This window comes from Colletes gigas, unplaced genomic scaffold (genome assembly GCF_013123115.1).
Source record: "Colletes gigas isolate AHSC1104 unplaced genomic scaffold, ASM1312311v1 Colletes_gigas_Sc00005, whole genome shotgun sequence".
NCBI classification, from domain to species: domain Eukaryota; kingdom Metazoa; phylum Arthropoda; class Insecta; order Hymenoptera; family Colletidae; genus Colletes; species Colletes gigas.
In genome coordinates, this window is record NW_025106634.1 from 4,486,361 (window position 1) to 4,507,215 (window position 20,855).

Here is a 20,855-nt window from a genome sequence, read left to right on the forward strand (position 1 = left end):
TGAGCGTCTTTTAAGCGAAGGCAAGTGAGATTGAAGTTTCAAAGTTCACCGGTGGCTGCTCGAATTAAGCTGCTGAAAGAGTGAAGCGAAGTTTAAGGGTTCGATCGTGTCGCGTTTAAGTGCGCGGAGGGGGGTGTGCTTGATAGAGCAATGGAAAGATGATTTAAGGAACTTGAGAATTTGTAAGCTGATCGTGTTTAAATCAAAGGACAATGGTAGAACATGGTCAAAATCAAAGAACTATATCTTATGAATAACGCAATAAGGAAGTAGAACTTGTTTAATGTATTATGTTGTAAATTCTCTTCCGTTTGGAACGATAACAAATAATTTTCCAAAGCTAACCATCAGTGACCTTAAACTTCACACATCTGGATCTCATCAGTTAGAGCAAGCACCTAATTTTCATGTACGATATAAATATTGGTTATTAGCAATAAAATAACGTTTGAATTTTCATATTTCATGTATTCGCTTTCCCATCATTTACAGTATATAAAATTGTGCTTTACAATATCTTGGAACATGTAGAATTATACTCTGTCAATATTTTAGATGCCGGGCGAACTCAGATTTTGCCCATTTTCTACCATTATCCTTTAAATGCTCTCCTCGATAACGAGTTGACGAAATTTTAATGAGCACAATGGACCGAATTGTGCCGAACGTATCGCGGGCGTTCGCAAAATTCAAACGCTCCGGAGCGTATTAAAGTTTCAGGGACAGCGAGTTAAAATTTCATCGCGAAATTTCCCTGAATCGTATTTGATACGCGGCCGGAGGCAAGGAAACGAATAACATTGCAATAACAACGATTAAATAACAGTATCGCGATGACGATACGTTAGCCGCGCGAAGAAAAAACAATAATTCCATTGAAATTAACTAATTTACATTCGAATGGAATTTAAATATCTCGCGGATAATAAAAAGATGGAATATAGAAATTAACGAGTACCTGTCCGGGTCGAATTTAAACGTTGGAATTACACCATAACTGATGAGAAATTAAGTTAATACTAGCCGGCGAAGTAATATCCATTTGAATTAAATAATACAGGTTGCTCCAAAATGTATGATTACGACACGTATTTATCCGTTATTCGTTAAAGAAAAACGAATTTTCAATTATAAGTGAAACATTTTATTGAGCATAAACAGCATCGGGCATCCCATTAATCGGTATGATTTATGACTTCGCGACAGGAATGTTGCTTAAATGAAATAAACATTATTAATAGTTCGTTATGTTTTATCGTTACTATAAATGAAAGCCTCGGTAATCTAATCTATACGGGCGTACTATACTTTCATGGATAGGAAATAGAAGCATTTAGACCGTTGAATCCTTTTCAGGACGTGACAATCTATAGTTGTTTAAAGTCTATAGTTATCTAAATAGCTTAACGGGGTAAACAGCATTATAGTCTATGATCTAGATCGCAATGTGAAAATACGGTGAAATTTGAACAGGTAGGTAACGAGACTAGCGGTAGTTGGCACGCGAGAAGTATTTATTAACTATAGATGAATTATGCCAGGCATCCATTCACTCGCATGGTCACTAGCCCCTGTCCGAAAGAAGGTTGCCGACACCAGTTTAAAAATTTTCTACGTCGCGTTATGAGTTGTCCAACCTACAACGGAAGAAAGTACTTTAATTTAATAAAAAGATTTCGAGTTTTGATCGTGAAATTAAAGACTATTTTCGGAATTTGCTTATACATATGTACGTTGGTGTTTATGCTCGTTAACGTGATTACGGTAGGGCATTGATAAACATTGATAATAGGATATAAATAGAAAGGTAAGCAAACGTAACCTTCCATTCCGTCAGCGCGGGAAAGACGACGTCGCGCGACTGCGCCCGAGGATCCGACCCGACTCGACCCGAGTCGATGCTAAACGATTTCGCGCGACACGACCCGATTCGATTTGCCGCCGCCCCGACACGACACGACTCCGCGCGACTCGACCCGAGTCGGGCCTCGCCGCGGCTCACCTAGTCATTTCGTAGGATCACTCAGTCGCGGACGCGTTCACGAGCTCGCTCGGCTGTTTGCAGCAGATCCAACCGACCAGCGCGAGACCGGCTGCGACGGACGTAATAGAATGAAGGACATCCGGTCGCAGGTGAGCTACCCACGGCATTCGCGCGACCCCGTTAACTTATCCCGAGCAAAAGTCAAGGCTCGAGGCCGCGTACGCTCTCGAACCACGTGGAAACGCGATGCCAAAACCGCGGAATTTTGACGGTCGTTTCCGCGACCGCGATTCCTCCAAGAATAACGAGCCAGCACACACGTGACCGTTTGGCGCGCGATTTTCGGACAAAGTTTCAGTAGCTCGAACACGTTAAAAGCAACGGTTTATGGAAACGTTATTATCACGGTTGACACGACTACTTAATTTGCAACGTACTTGTTATTTATTAAAACAGTGTTTATTTTATGCGTCTAAGAATGGAGAATCGTGTGTCCCTCGATCAACAATGCAACTTTTCCTTGAAACATTCGAAGTGATCATTTAGCAAGACTCACCTTGTATATTCTGTGTTCATTTAGTGCAATGTTCTTTAATCTGGAGTTCCCGATCTCACTACAGGAAAAAAGAAAGCGTTTCTGTCGTGGAATAAGAAACATTCTCGTAGTATTTTGTTCTTCTTCCGAAGGTCTTTTAACCAAAATCACTAACAAATTGGCGTACTTATCTACGTGTTTCTTCTTAAATAATTATTTCGTTGAAGAATCACGTCAACTAAAGTGCCTCGATGGAAAAAACCGAGAACTTTTAGCGTCCTTGATTTTTCGTGCTTAGTGAGAGTACTAATATTTTTACAAATTTTGTACCCATCAGCATATTTGATTCTTAACTAATTTTAAATGTTGTAACGTTCTTGTAATTACTAGAATTGTTCCTAAATAATCGTAATTTACTTTCCCGGTGATACAACGCTGTTTCTTTGATCCTTGCGTTGTTTACAAGCTTAGTATCGAGCCAAAGAAGAAAGCAAACGATTATTCGTTGGCACGATGATAGAGTGACCCTTGGATCGCTCGGGTCGAAACTGCCGGGCACGCGGTGCCGATTAAAGCGATCCTCGGATCGAACGCGGCGCTATATACGGTCTCGCTGAGAGCGAATCGCCTGCGATGTCCCTCGGCAAAAGGCGACGAAATCAGAGACGAGGAGACCAATGGACTTGTTGCACCGTTCGATGCCCGATCAGTCGGTGTCGTCATCGAACAAGACTGACATAATCGAGCTCTCGACCTCGCGATTCGAAGAGTTCAGCGTCCCAAACGCGTCGATATATGCGACTCGTCGCAAAAATAACCGTGCTTTGAGAGGAAAACTGTTCGATTCCGTTCGAGATGTACTTCTTTAACGGTGATGCAACGATTTTTGAAAGCTTATCGTATGTTCTATTCGTGGAAACAAAATTCATGAAAATCCCGGTCTGTTTCGACGCCATTGAAGAGACACAACGCCTTAATTGCTTTCAAGACGCTTCGAGCCGATGACTAAACCCATTCCCTGTCCAGTGCATAAAAAATGACTCACGGCTGTCTACCGTGACACGCTTCCGTGTATCACTTCTGACGCACGAGACCTTTTTCGGACGCAGCCGCCTTGACCGACCGGAAGTACCGAAACATTTCGCGGGAAAACGCATTATAAATTAATATTTTACTAACCTGTAATAAATGAAAACAGAAATATCTCTTTCGCTTAAAATATATCGAACAATAAGCTGGTACAATTTATGAAATTACCGACGTTTCAACCGATCCTCTTAAGAATTGTTAATAATGTGACAGCATTGTCTGGCACGCACGATCGCTCTGTCGCCGCTGATTTAGTATTACGTGTAAATAATGTCTGTTTAGCCGTGGGCCGCAGAAATTATTGCCGAATTATCGTCGATTTTCGCAGTGACGTCATCCGTCATTTTGTGCTACATTTTGACGTTGACATTATCGCCGTTTTATTTATTCGTCTATCCGGCAAAGTATAACTAATTAACTTATTATTTGCGCAGGATGATATATCGCCGGTATACCCAATATTTGTAACGTTTCGCATCAATGTCATTTTATTCGCGCTTTTATCGATGAAAATTATTTCCAGTTCGATTGGTATCTCGTTAATTATATCGCAATTTTCAGTCGTGTTCCGACCAATTCTCTCTTTCTCCCTTTCGAATTTGCAAAACATCGATGCTTCCGTTGAAACTCAAAATTCTTTATTCTTCTATAACCTACCTCGCGTTTGGCTCGTAGAAATTCGCACTAATAAAATTAAAATTGTATTTGTTCGTGGAACCGAAATATTTCCAACAATCGAAAGAGTTGTTTGTTTTTTCGATCGTTTGAAATTTTTATCTAGATTTTGCCCAGCCCCGTCGAGACCCTCGTAAGCAATCGGTACACGTGGTCCGAATCCGGCTGCCATCTTTCGACCCTGCCGGCACACGAGGTTCCATTTTTAGATTCCGGTTAAGGTGACGATTAGACGGCCAAGGGAGACCTACGCGCGTTATCTCGTTCGCACTTGGACGACAAAAAGCCATTTCTAACCGTCCCACGCGATCTTAACGTCTTCATGGACACTGGTATAATTCAAGCGCCCAAAAGTCGCAGGATACAAAACTCTAGTATCCAGATGCAAAGTATTAGTTAAAAAAATTAAAGAATAAACTACTAGTTCGTTACTCGTTGAATAAAATTAGAATTTAAATTATAAATTGTACAGTATTTCATTCATTTGAAGTAATCATAGTATGGTATTTTTTGAAACACGAAGCGCAGGCTTTTTGTCACGTGCTTCGTACGTGTCATTCCACGCCAAATCGATCAATTATTCCAGTCGATATCAGAAACTTTATTGAAATTGAAATATGGTGTCCACGTAAAACTAAAAGGGTGTTTTTTTAGTCGTGCTGGTTCCCCGTTTTTCGGGGGACGCAAGCTGTTGAATTTCGCAATTCTTGCTTATTTCACTATCGACCATACTCAGTTAACTTTGACTTTTAACCAAAAGCTGTTTTACGAGAATGAAATTTGCGAAATGCCAACGATCGCGATTATGCGATCGAAGGTCAAATGACAATTGACGGGATAGTGGGTTTTCCGGGAGGGGGCCGAGAAATTAATTCCGCGCCGCGACGCCAGTGAAATGTCAGCGGCGTCGGCCTTATCGCGCACGTCGGACGAAAATTCTGACACGGAAAAATTAATATTGCATTCTCTCGTCCGTCGGAACATCTGTAATTACGGTGCGGCATCGAGGAGCAATTAAAATGACGCGCGCCTTCCACCGGCCGACAGGAAAAGATTAATACATGTATTCTCCGCTCTACATACGTCTCTTCATTAAAACTTCTCTCCCCCTCGTTATAGCTTGCGTTCAAACACTTGCAGTCCCTCTGGTTTTTCTCATTCCTTTTTTCCCCCCAAGCACAATCGACGTGTAAAAATCCACTTGCAAACGGTATACGCTCAATTCTCTTTTTGCATTGTAGATTCGTTTCAAAAAGAAAACAACGACTGAAATTATGTGGCTTATGGCAAAACAAGGAATTTTCAAAGGTCCTGTGAAGAGCAAAGTTGAACTAAAATTTAAAAAAAAAACGACCTATCCCTCCGAATCGAGAATTACACCCTTAGACGTTTAATCGTCGTGAGTTTGAGGTTCCGTGAGATTCTGAGGTGGTCGTCGGTGACCGCCATGACAGTCAAAGTGTTAATACCCTCGAAACGCTCTAGTTCGGCTCGGCTATTCGTGACAACTCGTCCAAGTAACCCGGAAAGCCGGGATTCGAATTCCAGCCCAGGGAACTTCTGAACAGACCCTGGGGGAGCAACGAGCAAAGGTGGCGCGTCAGCGAGACTAGGACGCGCTGTATTTTTAGGCAAACACTGTTTACTAAGAGCCGGAGACCCGTCACCGATGATAATTTATCGCCACGAAATGTTCCGCGCGCTGATCTATGGCTCCGCGATAATCTAACGTTCGTTGGTCTCTTCCTTCTGCAGATATTCGGTCGCTGAATAAGCAACCGAGACCCCGGCTGTAGATCCGCTTCGACCAGATCAGCGAATTAGATCTTCGCGATGTTTAACCCGGCGGCGATGTAATCGGAAAATATATCGTCCTCCGATTAGTTTTTTTTCCCTTTTTTTGTGTTCTTCGTACATATAATTCCATCGAAGAGAAATGTTTGGCTAAATTAAATGACCATCTTCCGTGAATTAAATTATTCCTCGAATACTTGAAAAAATATCCCAGATATTCGCGGATGAGTCAGGTGAGTGAGCGTGAATCGCCAGGACCAAGAATAGAATGGCCCGCGTGGGCGTTCATTCTTCCTCGTGAATGGACACGGCGCAGTCTTTCGAGTTTTCACGGGTCCACGAGCCCGGATTTCACGCGATCGTTAGACGCAAGTAACGACGAGATCTTGGTCCCGATTGTTTCTCCGTAAGAGAACACCCCCACCCCCCCAGACGATCCGTCTTAATAATGGAACTTTTAATCGACGCGTTAGATACTATTTTCAACCAAATATTTTTTATGTCTCGAACACCCTATTAAAAACTAAAAATTCTAGATTTTTCGTTACATCTTCGTAGTAGTATTACCAATAGATAGACAAGGCTTTACCGATTAATATGAGTCCAAACATGACCATACTCGGATTGCTTTTTATTTCTCCAATTGTTCAATCTTGCACCTTTAAATTTTTAAGAGTACGCCATGTTCATAAATATAAAGGGACTAAACGTTTCCGTCTAAATGTTCTTACATTTACGTCTATTTCGGCACTTGTGATTTCACTGTGTGCAACCACGTACAAGCTCCACCCACCTGTCGAACGATTACGCGTCTATTTTCGTGCATGAACTTAACCAGAACATAGTTTCGCTTTTAGACTGCAACGGAAGACCATTTAAACATTTGTTGTAGTTCGAATATCCCACACCTGTAAAGTACAAAAAAATAATTTCCTAAACTTTAAAGCGATGTGAGTACCCTTAGTCGAACTTGCTTTACTTCGGCAATTATAATTATTACCGTACCTACGTACATTCTCGATAATCGAATTGAGTAATCGAAACAGTAACATTTTTGGCGCGCGTTCGATAAGCTCTCAGCAACACGGGAGTCGGAGCCAAGTCGAGCTTGATGCACAACAGGGCTTAATTTATTCGGAACATTTATAGCAACGCAAATTATATCGATCGCGTTTAATGTCAAACACGTCGCCGGGCCGTTTAAGTTCGCGATAAAAACAAACGGTGCCAACCGTTATATATTAGAAAAATTTACTATCGACCGTTTCTTTCTATGCCCTTATCTGTCGCGTTTAACGACGGCCGAGGGCATCGCGATAAAGAATTGTACTTTCTTCCGCGGTAACTACAAATGGCAAAAGCGTCAAAATGACCAGTACATCGATGGAAAATATTGAGCTTAGGGTATGGTGCATTGTCAAACCTGTTATATGGTATTTTTATGATCGCGGAACAAAGTAATGTTCGTTGTACTGAGAGAGAAAGGAAAATATTGTGTTTCGAACCGGAAGACGACATATACCGAGTTTCCTTAACAATGGAACGTAATCTTCCTTCTGTTCACGATTTACTGACCAATTGCAACGCGTCTATGGTGGATACCAATACATCGAATACCAATAAACAATCAAATAAAATAGAAAAATTGAACAAAGTACCGCAGTAAAATGTTATAAGATTTTTAGCAAGAATATCAAAATAAAAATGTTATTCTAATCAGTATCATAAAAATTCATGAAGTTTGATGACCATAAACCTGGGTGACTATAGACCATAGACCTAAATGAACAATGGCGCTGAAATGGGGGATATTAAAAGCGAGAAAAGCGAAGGATGGGAGACTTATTGATCTGGGAAATTTTATATATTATGATCGCGATATTTGATACTTCCGTGGGTACATAAACGGAAGAGAAAAGAGAAGCTCCGAGGATTCCGTTTATCCCTCGAAGCGGACGACGATGTTGTTCTTGGACATTATTAACAGAATCGATCTATACAGGGGTGGAGCATTTAAAGAGCAGAAGAGTGGAGGACTTCGTAACGCATTAACTATGTCATACGACTTGACATAAATATTCGTATAATAATGTCGCTTGTTTGTAGTGAAATTTATTCAAATACGTGTGTTAAAACAAATAACATAACATAGTTGATGCGTCGTTGAGTAACGTGACTTATCACTTTTTTACCCTCCTACACGTACAGTGTCAGCCATTTTGTCCCGGTTGCTGGCAATTCTATCTATAAGTGTAGCTGTTAAATCCGAACTAGCGCCTCCTAGGGAAGATTTACTATATTGGCTCGTTGTTTTTGGACACATCAGTATATGTGTGTGTGTGTGTGTGTGTGTGTAGTTGCTTGCTAAGTTTGAAAGTGGGCTCCATGTATTCATAAGTATATCACTATATCTGTTCGTCGTCATAAAATAATGTACTTCCCCTTCTTAAAAAGTTTCAAAAAAATGGCTTCGTCGTCCTGGAGAACTTCCTTCAACCGGAAGAGGTCGACGAGCTCAAATTTTGCGGCGAGGAGTTCACAAATAACTTGCCACCGGAAAACGAACGAAGCGTTTTCAACACGGTAGAATTGCAACAGGTGGGAATAGAACGGAACGAAGCGGTTCAATCGTTTGCATCCGTCTCTACATTTAAATTTCGAAATCGTGATTCGTTTCAGACCAAAGATAAATACTTCCTGGACAGCGGTAATAAAATTAGTGTTTTCTTCGAATCCGAAGCATTGGACAACGACGGGAAACTGAAAGTCCATCCCCGAATATCCTTAAACAAGGTAATGTTCGATGTCGATATAATACATTGGCAATCGGTGACAAATCGATTTAACGAAACTACAGGTAGGCCATGCGCTTCACTGGCTTCATCCGACGTTCAAAAAATACACATTCGACGAGAGGGTGAAGGAGGCAGCTTTCCAGTTGGACTATCAAGAACCAGCTGTTTGCCAATCGATGTACATGTACAAAAATCCGGGCATTGGTTCGGAAGGTAAAATAAAACGGGGATTAAAAAAAAAGCGAATAAAATGAAACGTCTCGATCGTTTTATTGATTTTTACAATCTAATCCGAATTACATGTCTTTTTAACTTAATATCGATGTGGTTTCTTTTTAATCAGTTATCATGCACCAAGACGCGACGTACCTATACACCGATCCAATGAAACTAGTTGGTTTCTGGATCGCGCTGGAAGATGCTACTCAGGAAAACGGATGCCTATGGATCGCGCCAGGTTCCCATCAAAGCGGTGTACATAGACGTTATCTAAGGAATAAGGATGCAGATTCCAAAGAATTATTAATTTACGACAGCGCGGCACCCTGTTATCAACTTAGTAATTTCCGACCGGTACCGGTCAGTAAAGGTACCTGCATCCTAATTCACGGACAAGTTGTACATTTCTCGTATCCAAATAAGAGTGACAAGTCGAGACATGCGTATACGTTTCACGTGATCGAAACGCAGCACGTGTCTTACGCGAAGGAAAACTGGCTACAACCACCTCCGGGAGGATTTCCAAAACTTTACAGGAATTAAATTCGTTCAAAGGTACGCACCGATATCGGAGCGTACTTTATCAAAAAGATAATCGAGGGACTCGATACAGCACCGCTTGTAATTTTGGCTGTGTATTTTTATTTTTGTCATTGTACAAAAGTTACTTCTTGTATTATATAGAACTGTTAATAAAAAATTGTTAAATATTTACTTCATATTTTTTACAAGTACACAACTAACTGGTTCAAAGAATATCACAGTTGTTGAGTGACACGGTACAGCCGTGACACTGGCGTTAATTAAACAAAACATGTATACATACTTTTTAGCAAAGTATAACCGAAATCAGTGAAATTTGTATCGATTTGTGTGTACGCTTAGTTAGATCTATAGGTTGTTAGTCTACAGAAATGTGTACTGAGTTCTTGTAACTGGCGCAAACCTGTTTTCAGCACCTCCTCTTTCTGTTTCATGCAACAGAATACGTCGAGAGGCGTTAAATCATCGTTATCAAACTTCTTTGACACCTGTTTCGTCTCTGGGAGAAATGTTATCAAAGTTTGATGTAAGTTGTTTATCATTCGATAATCGATACGAGAATCGTGAACTTGCTCCATCGCGCTGAAATCAAAAATTATTATTACGGTAATGTACGATCGTATCGGTAAGCACGTTAATGCATTACAAAAAAAATGGAACAAGTCACTATCAACTATTTTTCGTATTTGATGTCCGTTATAAATTCTTCAATGGGTAAAGGATTATTCGTGATGCGTTAATTTATTTAGTGATACAACTCTACATAAATAGTATCGTTAGAAAATAATTCACTAATCAATTACTCACGCGCTTAGAGTGTGCAACAGTCTATTTACATTAGCTGCTAACTCAGGCTGTATTTGCTTTAGGTAATCCGGAGTTGGAAGGGGATTTGGAATAATATAATGAAAACCACACGGCATTCCCACTGCTTCAGCTGACAATCCACTGTATAACGTAAATGACAGTATGCATGAACAAACAAACATCGTTGTCGCAACTCCTCGATACCCCATTAGAAAAAATTTAGTTGAAAAATTTACCACATGTCACGAGCAAAAATGTATGCCGCTTCAAAATACTGAAAAGCTTTCTGCGCTCTACGTTCACGTTCTTCGATATTATTTTCAATTCCAATCGCATCGTGTAATTTCTCCTCAAGTAGCTGAGATTCCAAATCGCGACACTTTTGTTTCAACTCCTAAAAAATGGCATTACGAATATAAATAATTTTATAAAAGTTCGATATAATATCATTTAAACAATTTTAAAATCAATTACATCAATTTTCTGGTAGACTTGTTGCATCAAATTGGGATATTTATCTATATTAACCATCTGGCTCAGATCACTGCATCTATCCAAGATATACTTAACATCCTTTAATGTTCTTTCACCTATGAAAAAAATTTGTATTTACATCACTGGAGACACTCTAAACGAAGCGCGCCACCCCGTTGCTACAAGAAAATTAATAAAATTACCAGAAACATCTTTAAATATCTGTAGCAATTCTCTCAGAATATCTTCTGCTTTTCTTAAAAATGATTCGCTTACTGCAGCTATCCAATGCTTAAGTGCACATTGTAGAACAGTTATAACTGTCCAAGGTGGTTTTATAATAACATACTTCTGCCAAGTGTCTCCATACAATTCATACATTTCTTTGCTAACTATCTGCAAAAAATTTATTTATGAATGTCGTACAGTGTTTGTTTTATAACATCATGTATTTCATGAACATTTTATTTGTGCCTATTATACTTGCCACTGTCAAAAAATCTTTCATTATATTTTTTGCATCGTCGCATATTTTATTAGATATACGTAGTTCCTGATTTAAAATCGATACAGGGTTTAAACTCGATTCTTTATCCTGTTCGTTATCGTTGCGAGACAAATTATTTGAATGTTTAGACATGTTCAAATAGTCGACTTTTTCGAGAGGATCGTTCCTTCCGAGTGTCACAATATCGTAAACCATCGCTTTATTGCAAAGATTTATATCGTATGATAATAAAACCTACATTGGAAATAGAAACATGAACTTAAAATTGCATATATGTATATTAACTAAAATGTATGTATTACACATGTATTATATATAGTCATTAACTTACTACAGATTTTTCCAAATCGCGAATTTGTAAACATGTCTGTAGAATCTCGTCGTCTGGACAATCAATTATAAATTTTTCTTTGTTTCTTGCAACATCTTCCCGTCTTTGACCGATTATACGTGGATCTTTAGAAGAAAAGAGTTTATGAATGTAATTTATAGCATTTCTTGCTTTCATGGACAGCGTTGGTGACTTTGTTTTGCCATTACCGCCTTTAATGTAATCAAGTTCCTGTAATAAAACATTAATTTGCGAAGGTCTAGTAATAGATAATGTTATTGTTGCGGCGCGCGGTGTCCGTTAAATGCAATCACAAACTAACGTCGGACTCGCGTATTCCCAAATAAGCTAATGATTCCGGATGGAAGATGAAACGATTTTGTGATTTTTCGTTTTGTAAATGTCTGTTACACATGTAACTAAGAGAGACTACAGTACGTTGTGTTTGATCGAGGTAGAATTGTTTGCCCTACCATAAACCTCACCTAAGAATTAGAGGAGGCGGCAGGCTGCTTCAGTGTTAACGGTTATTATTTTTACTATTATTATATTACTTACGCGTATAACGGTCCATGGTATTACAATTACTGGCTGATCATAGTTTTTAAAAGTAACATCTTTTGCCGATTCAACAGCTTCAATATTTGACAAAAATACGTTTGTATCAACAACAATGTACAATTGCCTCTTTCCTTGCTGTTTTAATAATGGTGAACAATTTAAAACGTTGTTAGTTATGCTGCACGATATATCCGCATTATTTTGTGTACAAAGCTGTGATCTGACAGCCTGGACCTAAGTAATGAAAATCAAATTTATACTTAATTTCTTTAAATTTATAAATAAACGTCCTAGTAAATTAGTAAAAGTTTGGTTATGTAGTTTTAGGGAAAAATGCATTAATATTTATTAGCATGTATGTAGTATTACTTCAAAGGTAATTTTCTCATCTGGCATTGGTTCCCAATCCATTTCTTCGCAAAAGGATTCTTCATTGGCTTGTTTCACTAGGTCGTCTATTGTTGTTACAGACTGTATAGGTAATTTTTCTGTTTCCTCAGGCTGATTGTTACATGAACTTTTATTAATTATTTTATTGGTTGAATATCTATCTTTCAACCGTGTCAGCCTAACTTCTGCATTTTTATGAATATTTGGCAACTTCTTTACTGTAATCATAATAATAACAGAATGAAATTTTAACTTCCAGTCATAAAATATTACCAAAAGTATTACCATATTTTTTTACTGAGACAAGATTCTGCAATGAACTGTCGCATTCAGAACTATCACTCCTGCTAACTTCTAGAGTTAAGCTTCTTCTTAGTTCTTCCATGCGTTCCTTTCCCAAATTTTTCTTAAAAGACTTAGAAGTTCGTTTTTTAGATATGACTTCAGCCAAATTATTGTCATCTTTCTTTTTTTTTATTGCACTCTTGTCAGATGTATCTGTAATTCAAAACAATGTAAATAATAATTGACTTTACTTTGAAAGTAATAAAAGAATAAAGTACAATATAAAATAATTTCACTATACAATTACCAAGGTTCTGTTGTTCCTTGTTTTTATTGCTACTCTCTAAAGTAGGCGAGATGTCTGAATTAGTATTCCGTTGAGTATATGCACTCCTATTTCTTAACCGTTTAGACTTAACATTATTATTATTATTGTTTTCACTAGTTTCTGTCATTTTTATATTAGTTGTACTATTTGAATTTTTGTCCTGCATTTTCTTAAGAACCATTTGCATTTGTGGTGTATAAGTTGTCTTTACATCTGTATTACTCTCAGAATTTGATGATAATGAAGTAGTTTTATTAGAGTTTGAAGGTGATCTTATGTTAGAATATTTTTGACTTTGGATTTTAGAAATATTGTTTTTTTCTTTCTTCTTAAGCATCTTTTCACGAATAGCTCTCATCTGTGGAGTCTCTTTTTCTTCGTTGGTTTTTTCTTGTGTCTGTCGAAGAGACCTTTTAGCAACAAGTTTTTTTCGTTCATTAGTTTTTCTTTCAGGTAATTTAGATTGACATTTAGAAACATCCGCATCTTGGAGTGAATTTTTACGTTTCCCAACATCTTCTGGTGATTTTTCTGTGACCTGGATGACAAAAGTAAATTTAAAATGAAACTTTGCTTTGCTAAATAGAACAGAAAAATTCAACAAATATTTATTAATATAAAAAATTTCGTTTATTTTACATATTACAAATTGAATATTTTGAACCAATAACAAAACAAGAATATAATTATTAATAGCAAAATTACAAATCTTGCATAATCTCCTAAACTAAATCTTTGTTTTTATCCTCTGTAAATTCTTTTTCTTTGTGTGTGTTTTTCAGCATGTGTATAGAAAATTACATAAGAAAATGTTGAAAAACGAAGTCATACGAGATGCCAGCTATATGGGATAAATTGTTAAAATAGGAAATAAATACAAAATAATAAAATAATTAAAAAGTTAAATAATAAAATACTTGTTCGGGATGGTCCTCTGTTGGTTCTTCCCAAGAAGACTGTTTTGTTCTCATGTTAAAATAATACACTCTGTCCGGGTGTGTTTTTGAATTTAGGACACGCCAATTTTTCGGTAACTTTCGTTTTATCATTTCTCAAGAGATTAACAGATTAACTACCGATAATGCAATAGTAATGTTTAATAGCAAAACAAAATTCACATCGATGAAAACCGGTTGATTTTCAGGAGACACAAATCCTGTACTACGTATCATAACAATCTATATCTCACGGAATTCTACAAACAACATGTATCATATATAGTATTTAACACTGTATACAGACAGTACTTATCATAAACAAAGTATACAATCGACATGTGTTCCGAAATAATACATTTTTAAATTAACATAGAAATCGCCGTAACCATCATGTTTTATTTCGAAAAAGAAAAGAAACCGAGCACGATCGTACAGATAAAGAAACAAAATTAATTATTTGTAGTTTCATTCGATGTACTTCCCATGCTTAATAATAGAAAAGTTAAGTTTCTAGGGAATTTCAAGGCTACGTTTTATCTCGTATCGGAACTTGGAGCGGTGTCTTTCTCTTTCTATAAATTGTTTCAATGGAAGAAATTCGTTCTTAAACTCTCGAGCCGTCATTTACAATAATCGTGACAGTGAACGATACGTCAATGTTTGTGCAAAGGATTGTTAGACCGTGCCGTTTCAATTATTTTTTCCAGGCATAGCAGCCTATGATAATATCATAAGATATTTCATTTTCGCTACGTGTAACGTAGAGTTGATATATCGCCATAGGAGCAATAGTAAACGAAATTGAAACTCCGATGTCGTCTTCAACAGTGGCAGAACTTTCTACAAATAATGACAACGATTATTTGTTATTCTTCTCATCTATAGATGAAGCTACAAAAGAATGGCTAAAGTCACTTGCCAATATATGGCAATTATGTAAATATAATACATATTGTTACAATGTTAATATTATAATTATGTTTTCTTTATTTTCAATGCTTCATTTGTCGCATATTTTTACAGGTAAACATTGCGAAGGTCTAAGCAAAACGTTGATAGATTATTTTGAAAGCGCGCCTAATCCATACTTGAGCACAATAAGAATAATAGTAAACACCACAAACTTTAAACAAATGAAATCAAAGTCCACATTAGCATTTGCAGGTTTATTTTTTATGGCAATATTTACATGTATCTTTAATCATTTGATAAACAGAACTTAGCATTTGTTATATTAATTGTTAATTTCTTTTAAATGTAGAATTGTCGATGTATTTCTACCAAGAATGTATAAAAATATTTTTATACAAATATTACAACAATTGATTTAATAATTTGTTTTTATCTATTTCAGTTATCGAAGAATATGCAAAATGGTTAGAACCACGAAAAGAAGAATTAAAGCATTTCCTAGTTCCTGATTTAAAATTAGCAACATTTCAATTAATTATTAGTCAGAGTAACATGCAATTTATTAAATTAGTTGCAGATACATATGACTTTGTAGACCATAAAGAAGAATTCCTTAATATAATAGAGGTATAATTAAAAAATAAATACTTTAACATATTATGTTTGTACTTACGTACAACACTTATATTCTTTCAGAAAATGATCGAAGATAAAAAGTATAAAGAGGCGGCGCAATACGCGGTTATGTTAAAACTACAAAGTTTCTTCCAAGATATAGAATCTTTATTGTTACCACTTATTTTACAAAATAGGTTAACGAATGTACAGGAGTTTATACACGATTATCCGCAAATGCAAATTGATCTGGTTCAGTACCTAGATAACTTAATCGCACCCGATAATAATATGCATAACCAATTGACAACAATCATTCAGTAAGTCTAGATAATATTGTAAAAAGTAACATTAAGCATAACAGTATTTATACTATATTGTAGAGAAAGAAATATACCAGATGTGAAGATATCAACAACGCAAAAGAAACCAATGATTAAGCTGATATCGCGTTTTATCAAACTGTATAATCTTCCACCAGATTTTTGTCAAAATCTAAATAAGAAGCGAAGTAAAGGCGCTTTACATTTCCTTATGTATAAACGTTATACAGACGGAAGTTTAAGTATGTTCGCTTTTTAAATAATGAGATTGTTTTTTAAATGGTTTAAATAAAACGTCGATCATTTTTAAATTAAGATACCGCAAGTTGGAAAGAAATGATCGAAGAAGCAGTAGGAGATGATAGACAGTTACAACTTGATATGATAAAAATGTTAATTAACGCAAACGATAATAAAGAGGGTTTATATTGGGCCCGAAAATTGAATATACCTAAAGAACAATGGCCATGGGCGATTTCGTACGAAGCTGATCACATTGAAATCGAAGGTAAGTTTTTTAATATTTTGATGTCTCTTCGTTGACCGTCTACAGTAGTGCCCATTTAAATGTCCGCTGTTTATGCCCACCAATTCTTGGAAGCCAAGCGGCTTCGAACATCAAACGTAACTTGACGCCGATCGTTATCGATACATTGTATATATGGTTTCGGGTGTCAGCTATTGTATCTCACTCGCACTTATCCTCTTCCCTTATCTCCGTTGAATTCTGAGAAGTAATCATGCCCACTTAGGCCGGGGGCACACGAGCGTTAAAACGACGGACGTTAGAACGTCCGTTGTAGAAATACATTGTCGTATATCAGAGACCACAAACTAACGAATGAGTGTTGATTTTTTATCGACGTATTTATGCTAAAACGGACGTTGGGATACGTCGACGCACGTTTTCCTTTGTTTTGAAACAAATAAAACAGGGCACACGAGCGTCGAAAATGGAGCGTACCGTCAGTCGTTTATTAGGTGGGTATTGTTATAGACAGTTCTACATTCAGCTTTATTTCTTTATATTTCATACCTTTTGCGAAAGTGTCCGGTAATACGGTGACTGAAGTTGTAACGGTCGTTGAAATCGACGTCCGTCGCAACGCTCGCGTGCCCCTGGCCTTAAACGACATATCGTTGACACTTAACACATTGTTGACCGGTGATAAGTTAACTCGTCATTTCGTGTCCAAACGTTGTTGACTCCTGACGAGTTAACTCGTCATTGCACTTGCATAATAGCCGGTGACATGACATAGTTTCTGTGTAACATTGCCGGCCAACAATGTATTAAGGGGGCACTACTATACCATTTTATAAAATTACGCTATCTAGGAATAAATGAAGGAGCTTCCACCAGCAGAGGAGAGATGAGCGATTGGGAAGACTCAGATGATTCTATAAATTATCACGAATTAAAATTATCAAGAGATTGTATAAAAGTGGTAAATAATGTGCAAAGTTTTGAAGATTTTCTTAATAATGGATTAAGGGACGTTCGTATCGTTGGCATTGATTCGGAATGGAAGCCTAACTTTGGTAATATTCTAAATTAATTATTTAGAATCTTTGGTAAAGGGTCTTGTAATAATCAATAATTGCAATATTCTTATTGATCTATAGGTACAAAACAAACTGAGTTGGCTTTGATACAAATAGCAACTAAAACAAATGTGTATATCTTAGATGTAACGACTATGGGATCCAAAATGAAATTGTGGGCCGAGTTGGCCATGACGCTATTTGAAAACAAGAGTATCTTAAAACTCGGTAAATATCAATTAATTAAAAACGTTCCAGTGTAGTATAATTTAGAATGAAACATGAAGAAAATTCAATTAATGGAAACAGTATTAAGAAGGTATTCCTAGTACAAGTATTTTAATCTATCCAGTCTTTACAGCTGGGGCAACTGCATTTCGAGAAATACGCGTTTAAAATTCGTTTCATGTTTCAGCTTTTTTTACACTTGCGTAACTTCGTTTATATTTCGAAATTTGTGTAATATTAAAATTTAACCCTCTATTTCAGCGCTGTCCAAATCAGGGCTTGCGATCCCTTTGATGTTTCTCAACTTTCGTCCGCGTTGTTAGGGTTTCCACATGATGCGATGAAGGTGCTGTGCACCATGTACGACGCATGTGTTATCAAAGGGAGTCAATGCTACTGTTTCCCGCAAATTTTGTTTTATCCGTCTTTTCTTTAACGTCGAGGTTTTTCTGACAACGTAGGTAGGTTATGTGGGAAAAGAACAACCGGAAGGGGAAGTAGACGCGCGAGGGATGTTGGACAGCGCTGACTCTTGCATAATGTTCCTGATTGAGAACCTAATAAAAGCATTCCCTATAAAGAACATCGAAGGACATTTTGTAAGATTTGACATCTAATAGTCCTGCAGATTTAGTCACGTATCGTTAAGCTAGAACGTTAATAGATTCATGAACATATAGAAACCCAAGAAATAATTTTATTGCCAGTTCATATATGATGATGTCGTGGATTAATAAAAAAGAAAGAAATACCCTCTTAAAATATTCCACCTTATGCATACATACATTTACATAATTTCGTAATGCAGGATTTGGGATAGCTCATGACATGACAGTCATGCATGATAGTTTGCCTGCTTTGGCAAATGTGAAAACGTACGGGGAAGGCTATTTAGACGTAGTCCAATTATGGAAAAAATTAGTAGATGAATATAAATTTGTATTCCCACACGAAGGTGATGAGCATTTAAACAAAAAAAGTTTAAGTAAACTTGTGGAACTTTGTTTTGGACAGAAACTAGATAAATCCGACCAATTCTCGAATTGGGAACAAAGGCCACTGAGAAATAGTCAAATCATGTATGCGGGTTAGTAATTGATTTTTCGAATATTTAAGTTGAATAAAAATTGGATATAATGACGATATAATACTTTTTTTTATTACAGCGTTGGACGCGTACTGTTTATTAGAAATATATTCAGTATTAGAAAATCAGTGCAAGCAGTTGGATATTCAGTTTCATGAAATTTGTGCGGAAATACAGCACATTCCGCACAGATCTCCTAAAAAGAATATAAAGAAACCTATAAATAAGGCAAGCTTTAATATAATAGAAAAGTAATGCGTTTAAAACCAATTATAGATTTTTGTATGCATTTTGTTATAGCCGTGTACATCCAAAAACAAAATATTAAATTCTGATAGGAGGCAAAATATACAAACACATGGACCACCGCAAAGATCAGAAACTATGGACAACACATACGATAAAAATGCGATACAAGAGTATCGCCCGCAAAGGCACAATCAGAAACAAACGGAGGCCCATAAATGGCGCGTCGTTTGTGATTCGATGTTAGGTCCTTTAGCCTCCGTGTTACGGACGTGTGGTTGTGACTGCGTATTCATTCCATTTGATCCAGCTGGAAGTCAATCTTTGAGGGTAGCGTTGTGTGAAAATAGGATACTTCTAACTCGTCGTACATACGTGAGTGTGAGATCTATTTTGATATTTTTTATTAATTTCGTTAATACCATTATCATTTATTCACCATTTAAACTGCATTGCATATAGTTTTCACAGTCCCATCCGCCACTTGGAAAGAGCTATCTAGTGTTGACCGATACTCCTAACGAGCAATTGCGAGAGGTACTCAATCATTTTAAAGTATTGGTCACAAGAAGAAATATTTATAGTCGATGTAAAGTATGTAACAGCAATGAATTTGCAAAAGTTCCGAAACTTTTAATGGACAAACTTGCACAAAGGTTCGTTATATACATTTGTTTGTTTTAAAATCATTAAATACAACAATAAGGCTAATGAATTTCTATAATTACTTAGCTTCGCTAAGCTGAGTCGCAAATATAAGAGTTATCCTATTTCGGATGCTTCGATAACAAATTCAGTTAATGATTATAAACACAGCGAGGATCGGACATGGACGTTGAGTACCAATTCTGTTAATATCAACAAGTGTTCGACGAAGTATAATATGTGCATACAAATAGACAAAGTACCGGTATCCATATTAAAGTCTGTACAACTATTTTATATTTGTGAACGGTGTGGGAAGGTTTATTGGGATGGTACAAAGTTAGAACGTACGTTGTACCGTTTTAAAGATCTTGTTCGCGGGTGATTTTATTATTAAATGTGAGACCTTGACGAAGTTGTACTCAAAGACTAGGAATGCACAAATCAAAATTGTCTTCGTTGATTTGAGTCTGTGACAACTGTTCCTATAATGTACGATGTTGATAACAAACGAATTATTACGTTTATTCTTTTGAACCGCTATCTATATTTTAAGGATTTTTCTAACATCTTCAAAAAACTTACGTAGAACTAGAAAGTTATTTTTCATTTTTCTTTTATGAGTTGTTACTAATGTTACGTTTCACGTTAATCTTAAAAAAAAGTTGTTAGATATCGCACAAAAGTGTCTGTGGTACGTTTTATGAAGAATGATGCAGTATGAAGGGGACAAATATAACAAAGATATATTCTTTTTATCTATTTGTTTAATAATCTATTTAAGTTTTATTTTAATGTTTCAACAATTTCTCATGAGCAAATATTTAATTATTGAATTATAATACGATGATCTTTCGTTTTTCACACAGTACATTCTACTTACACAATATGTAGTGTAGACAAATATATTCATCAGATATAAAAAATATATGTCTACTTTCTATAAAAAGTTTTAAATGGTTTTTATTTGAAAAATAAAGTAACTTATTAATTTTTAT

The 20,855-nt window shown here is 36.6% G+C and overlaps 3 protein-coding genes across 6 annotated transcripts; 2 read left to right on the plus strand and 1 right to left on the minus strand.

Moving 5' to 3' along the window:
- The first annotated feature begins 1,979 nt into the window (after nucleotides 1–1,979).
- Nucleotides 1,980–9,666, plus strand: LOC122395221 (phytanoyl-CoA dioxygenase domain-containing protein 1 homolog). 2 transcript variants are annotated; one of them, XM_043392640.1, is made up of 5 exons: nucleotides 1,980–2,133; nucleotides 8,532–8,675; nucleotides 8,757–8,870; nucleotides 8,935–9,085; nucleotides 9,216–9,666. In XM_043392640.1, exons 1-5 carry the CDS (start codon nucleotides 2,113–2,115, stop codon nucleotides 9,632–9,634), a joined length of 849 nt encoding a protein of 282 aa, XP_043248575.1. In that variant the 5' UTR covers nucleotides 1,980–2,112; the 3' UTR covers nucleotides 9,635–9,666. The 2 variants fall into 2 exon arrangements, with proteins under 2 accessions (XP_043248575.1, XP_043248576.1); XM_043392641.1 differs by lacking the exon at nucleotides 1,980–2,133 and adding an exon at nucleotides 7,446–7,481.
- A 305-nt stretch (nucleotides 9,667–9,971) lies between these two features.
- Nucleotides 9,972–14,505, minus strand: LOC122395220 (transcriptional protein SWT1). 2 transcript variants are annotated; one of them, XM_043392639.1, is made up of 13 exons: nucleotides 14,236–14,505; nucleotides 13,886–13,891; nucleotides 13,298–13,826; nucleotides 12,991–13,203; nucleotides 12,685–12,923; nucleotides 12,313–12,549; nucleotides 11,755–11,985; nucleotides 11,403–11,657; nucleotides 11,119–11,311; nucleotides 10,916–11,031; nucleotides 10,678–10,835; nucleotides 10,442–10,582; nucleotides 9,972–10,216 (listed from the first exon to the last, which is right to left on the minus strand). In XM_043392639.1, exons 1-13 carry the CDS (start codon nucleotides 14,365–14,367, stop codon nucleotides 9,973–9,975), a joined length of 2,694 nt encoding a protein of 897 aa, XP_043248574.1. In that variant the 5' UTR covers nucleotides 14,368–14,505; the 3' UTR covers nucleotide 9,972. The 2 variants fall into 2 exon arrangements, with proteins under 2 accessions (XP_043248574.1, XP_043248573.1); XM_043392638.1 differs by lacking the exon at nucleotides 13,886–13,891 and having other exon boundaries at nucleotides 13,298–13,856.
- Nucleotides 14,506–14,828: 323 nt separating this feature from the next.
- LOC122395422 (exonuclease mut-7 homolog) lies at nucleotides 14,829–20,853 on the plus strand. Of its 2 annotated transcripts, none has more exons than XM_043392986.1 (13): nucleotides 14,829–15,192; nucleotides 15,280–15,420; nucleotides 15,611–15,795; nucleotides 15,865–16,103; nucleotides 16,167–16,348; nucleotides 16,423–16,614; nucleotides 17,445–17,648; nucleotides 17,733–17,879; nucleotides 18,688–18,966; nucleotides 19,046–19,194; nucleotides 19,267–19,587; nucleotides 19,684–19,868; nucleotides 19,945–20,853. In XM_043392986.1, exons 1-13 carry the CDS (start codon nucleotides 15,069–15,071, stop codon nucleotides 20,240–20,242), a joined length of 2,646 nt encoding a protein of 881 aa, XP_043248921.1. In that variant the 5' UTR covers nucleotides 14,829–15,068; the 3' UTR covers nucleotides 20,243–20,853. The 2 variants fall into 2 exon arrangements, with proteins under 2 accessions (XP_043248921.1, XP_043248920.1); XM_043392985.1 differs by having other exon boundaries at nucleotides 19,675–19,868; nucleotides 19,945–20,851.
- The last annotated feature ends 2 nt before the right edge of the window (nucleotides 20,854–20,855 follow it).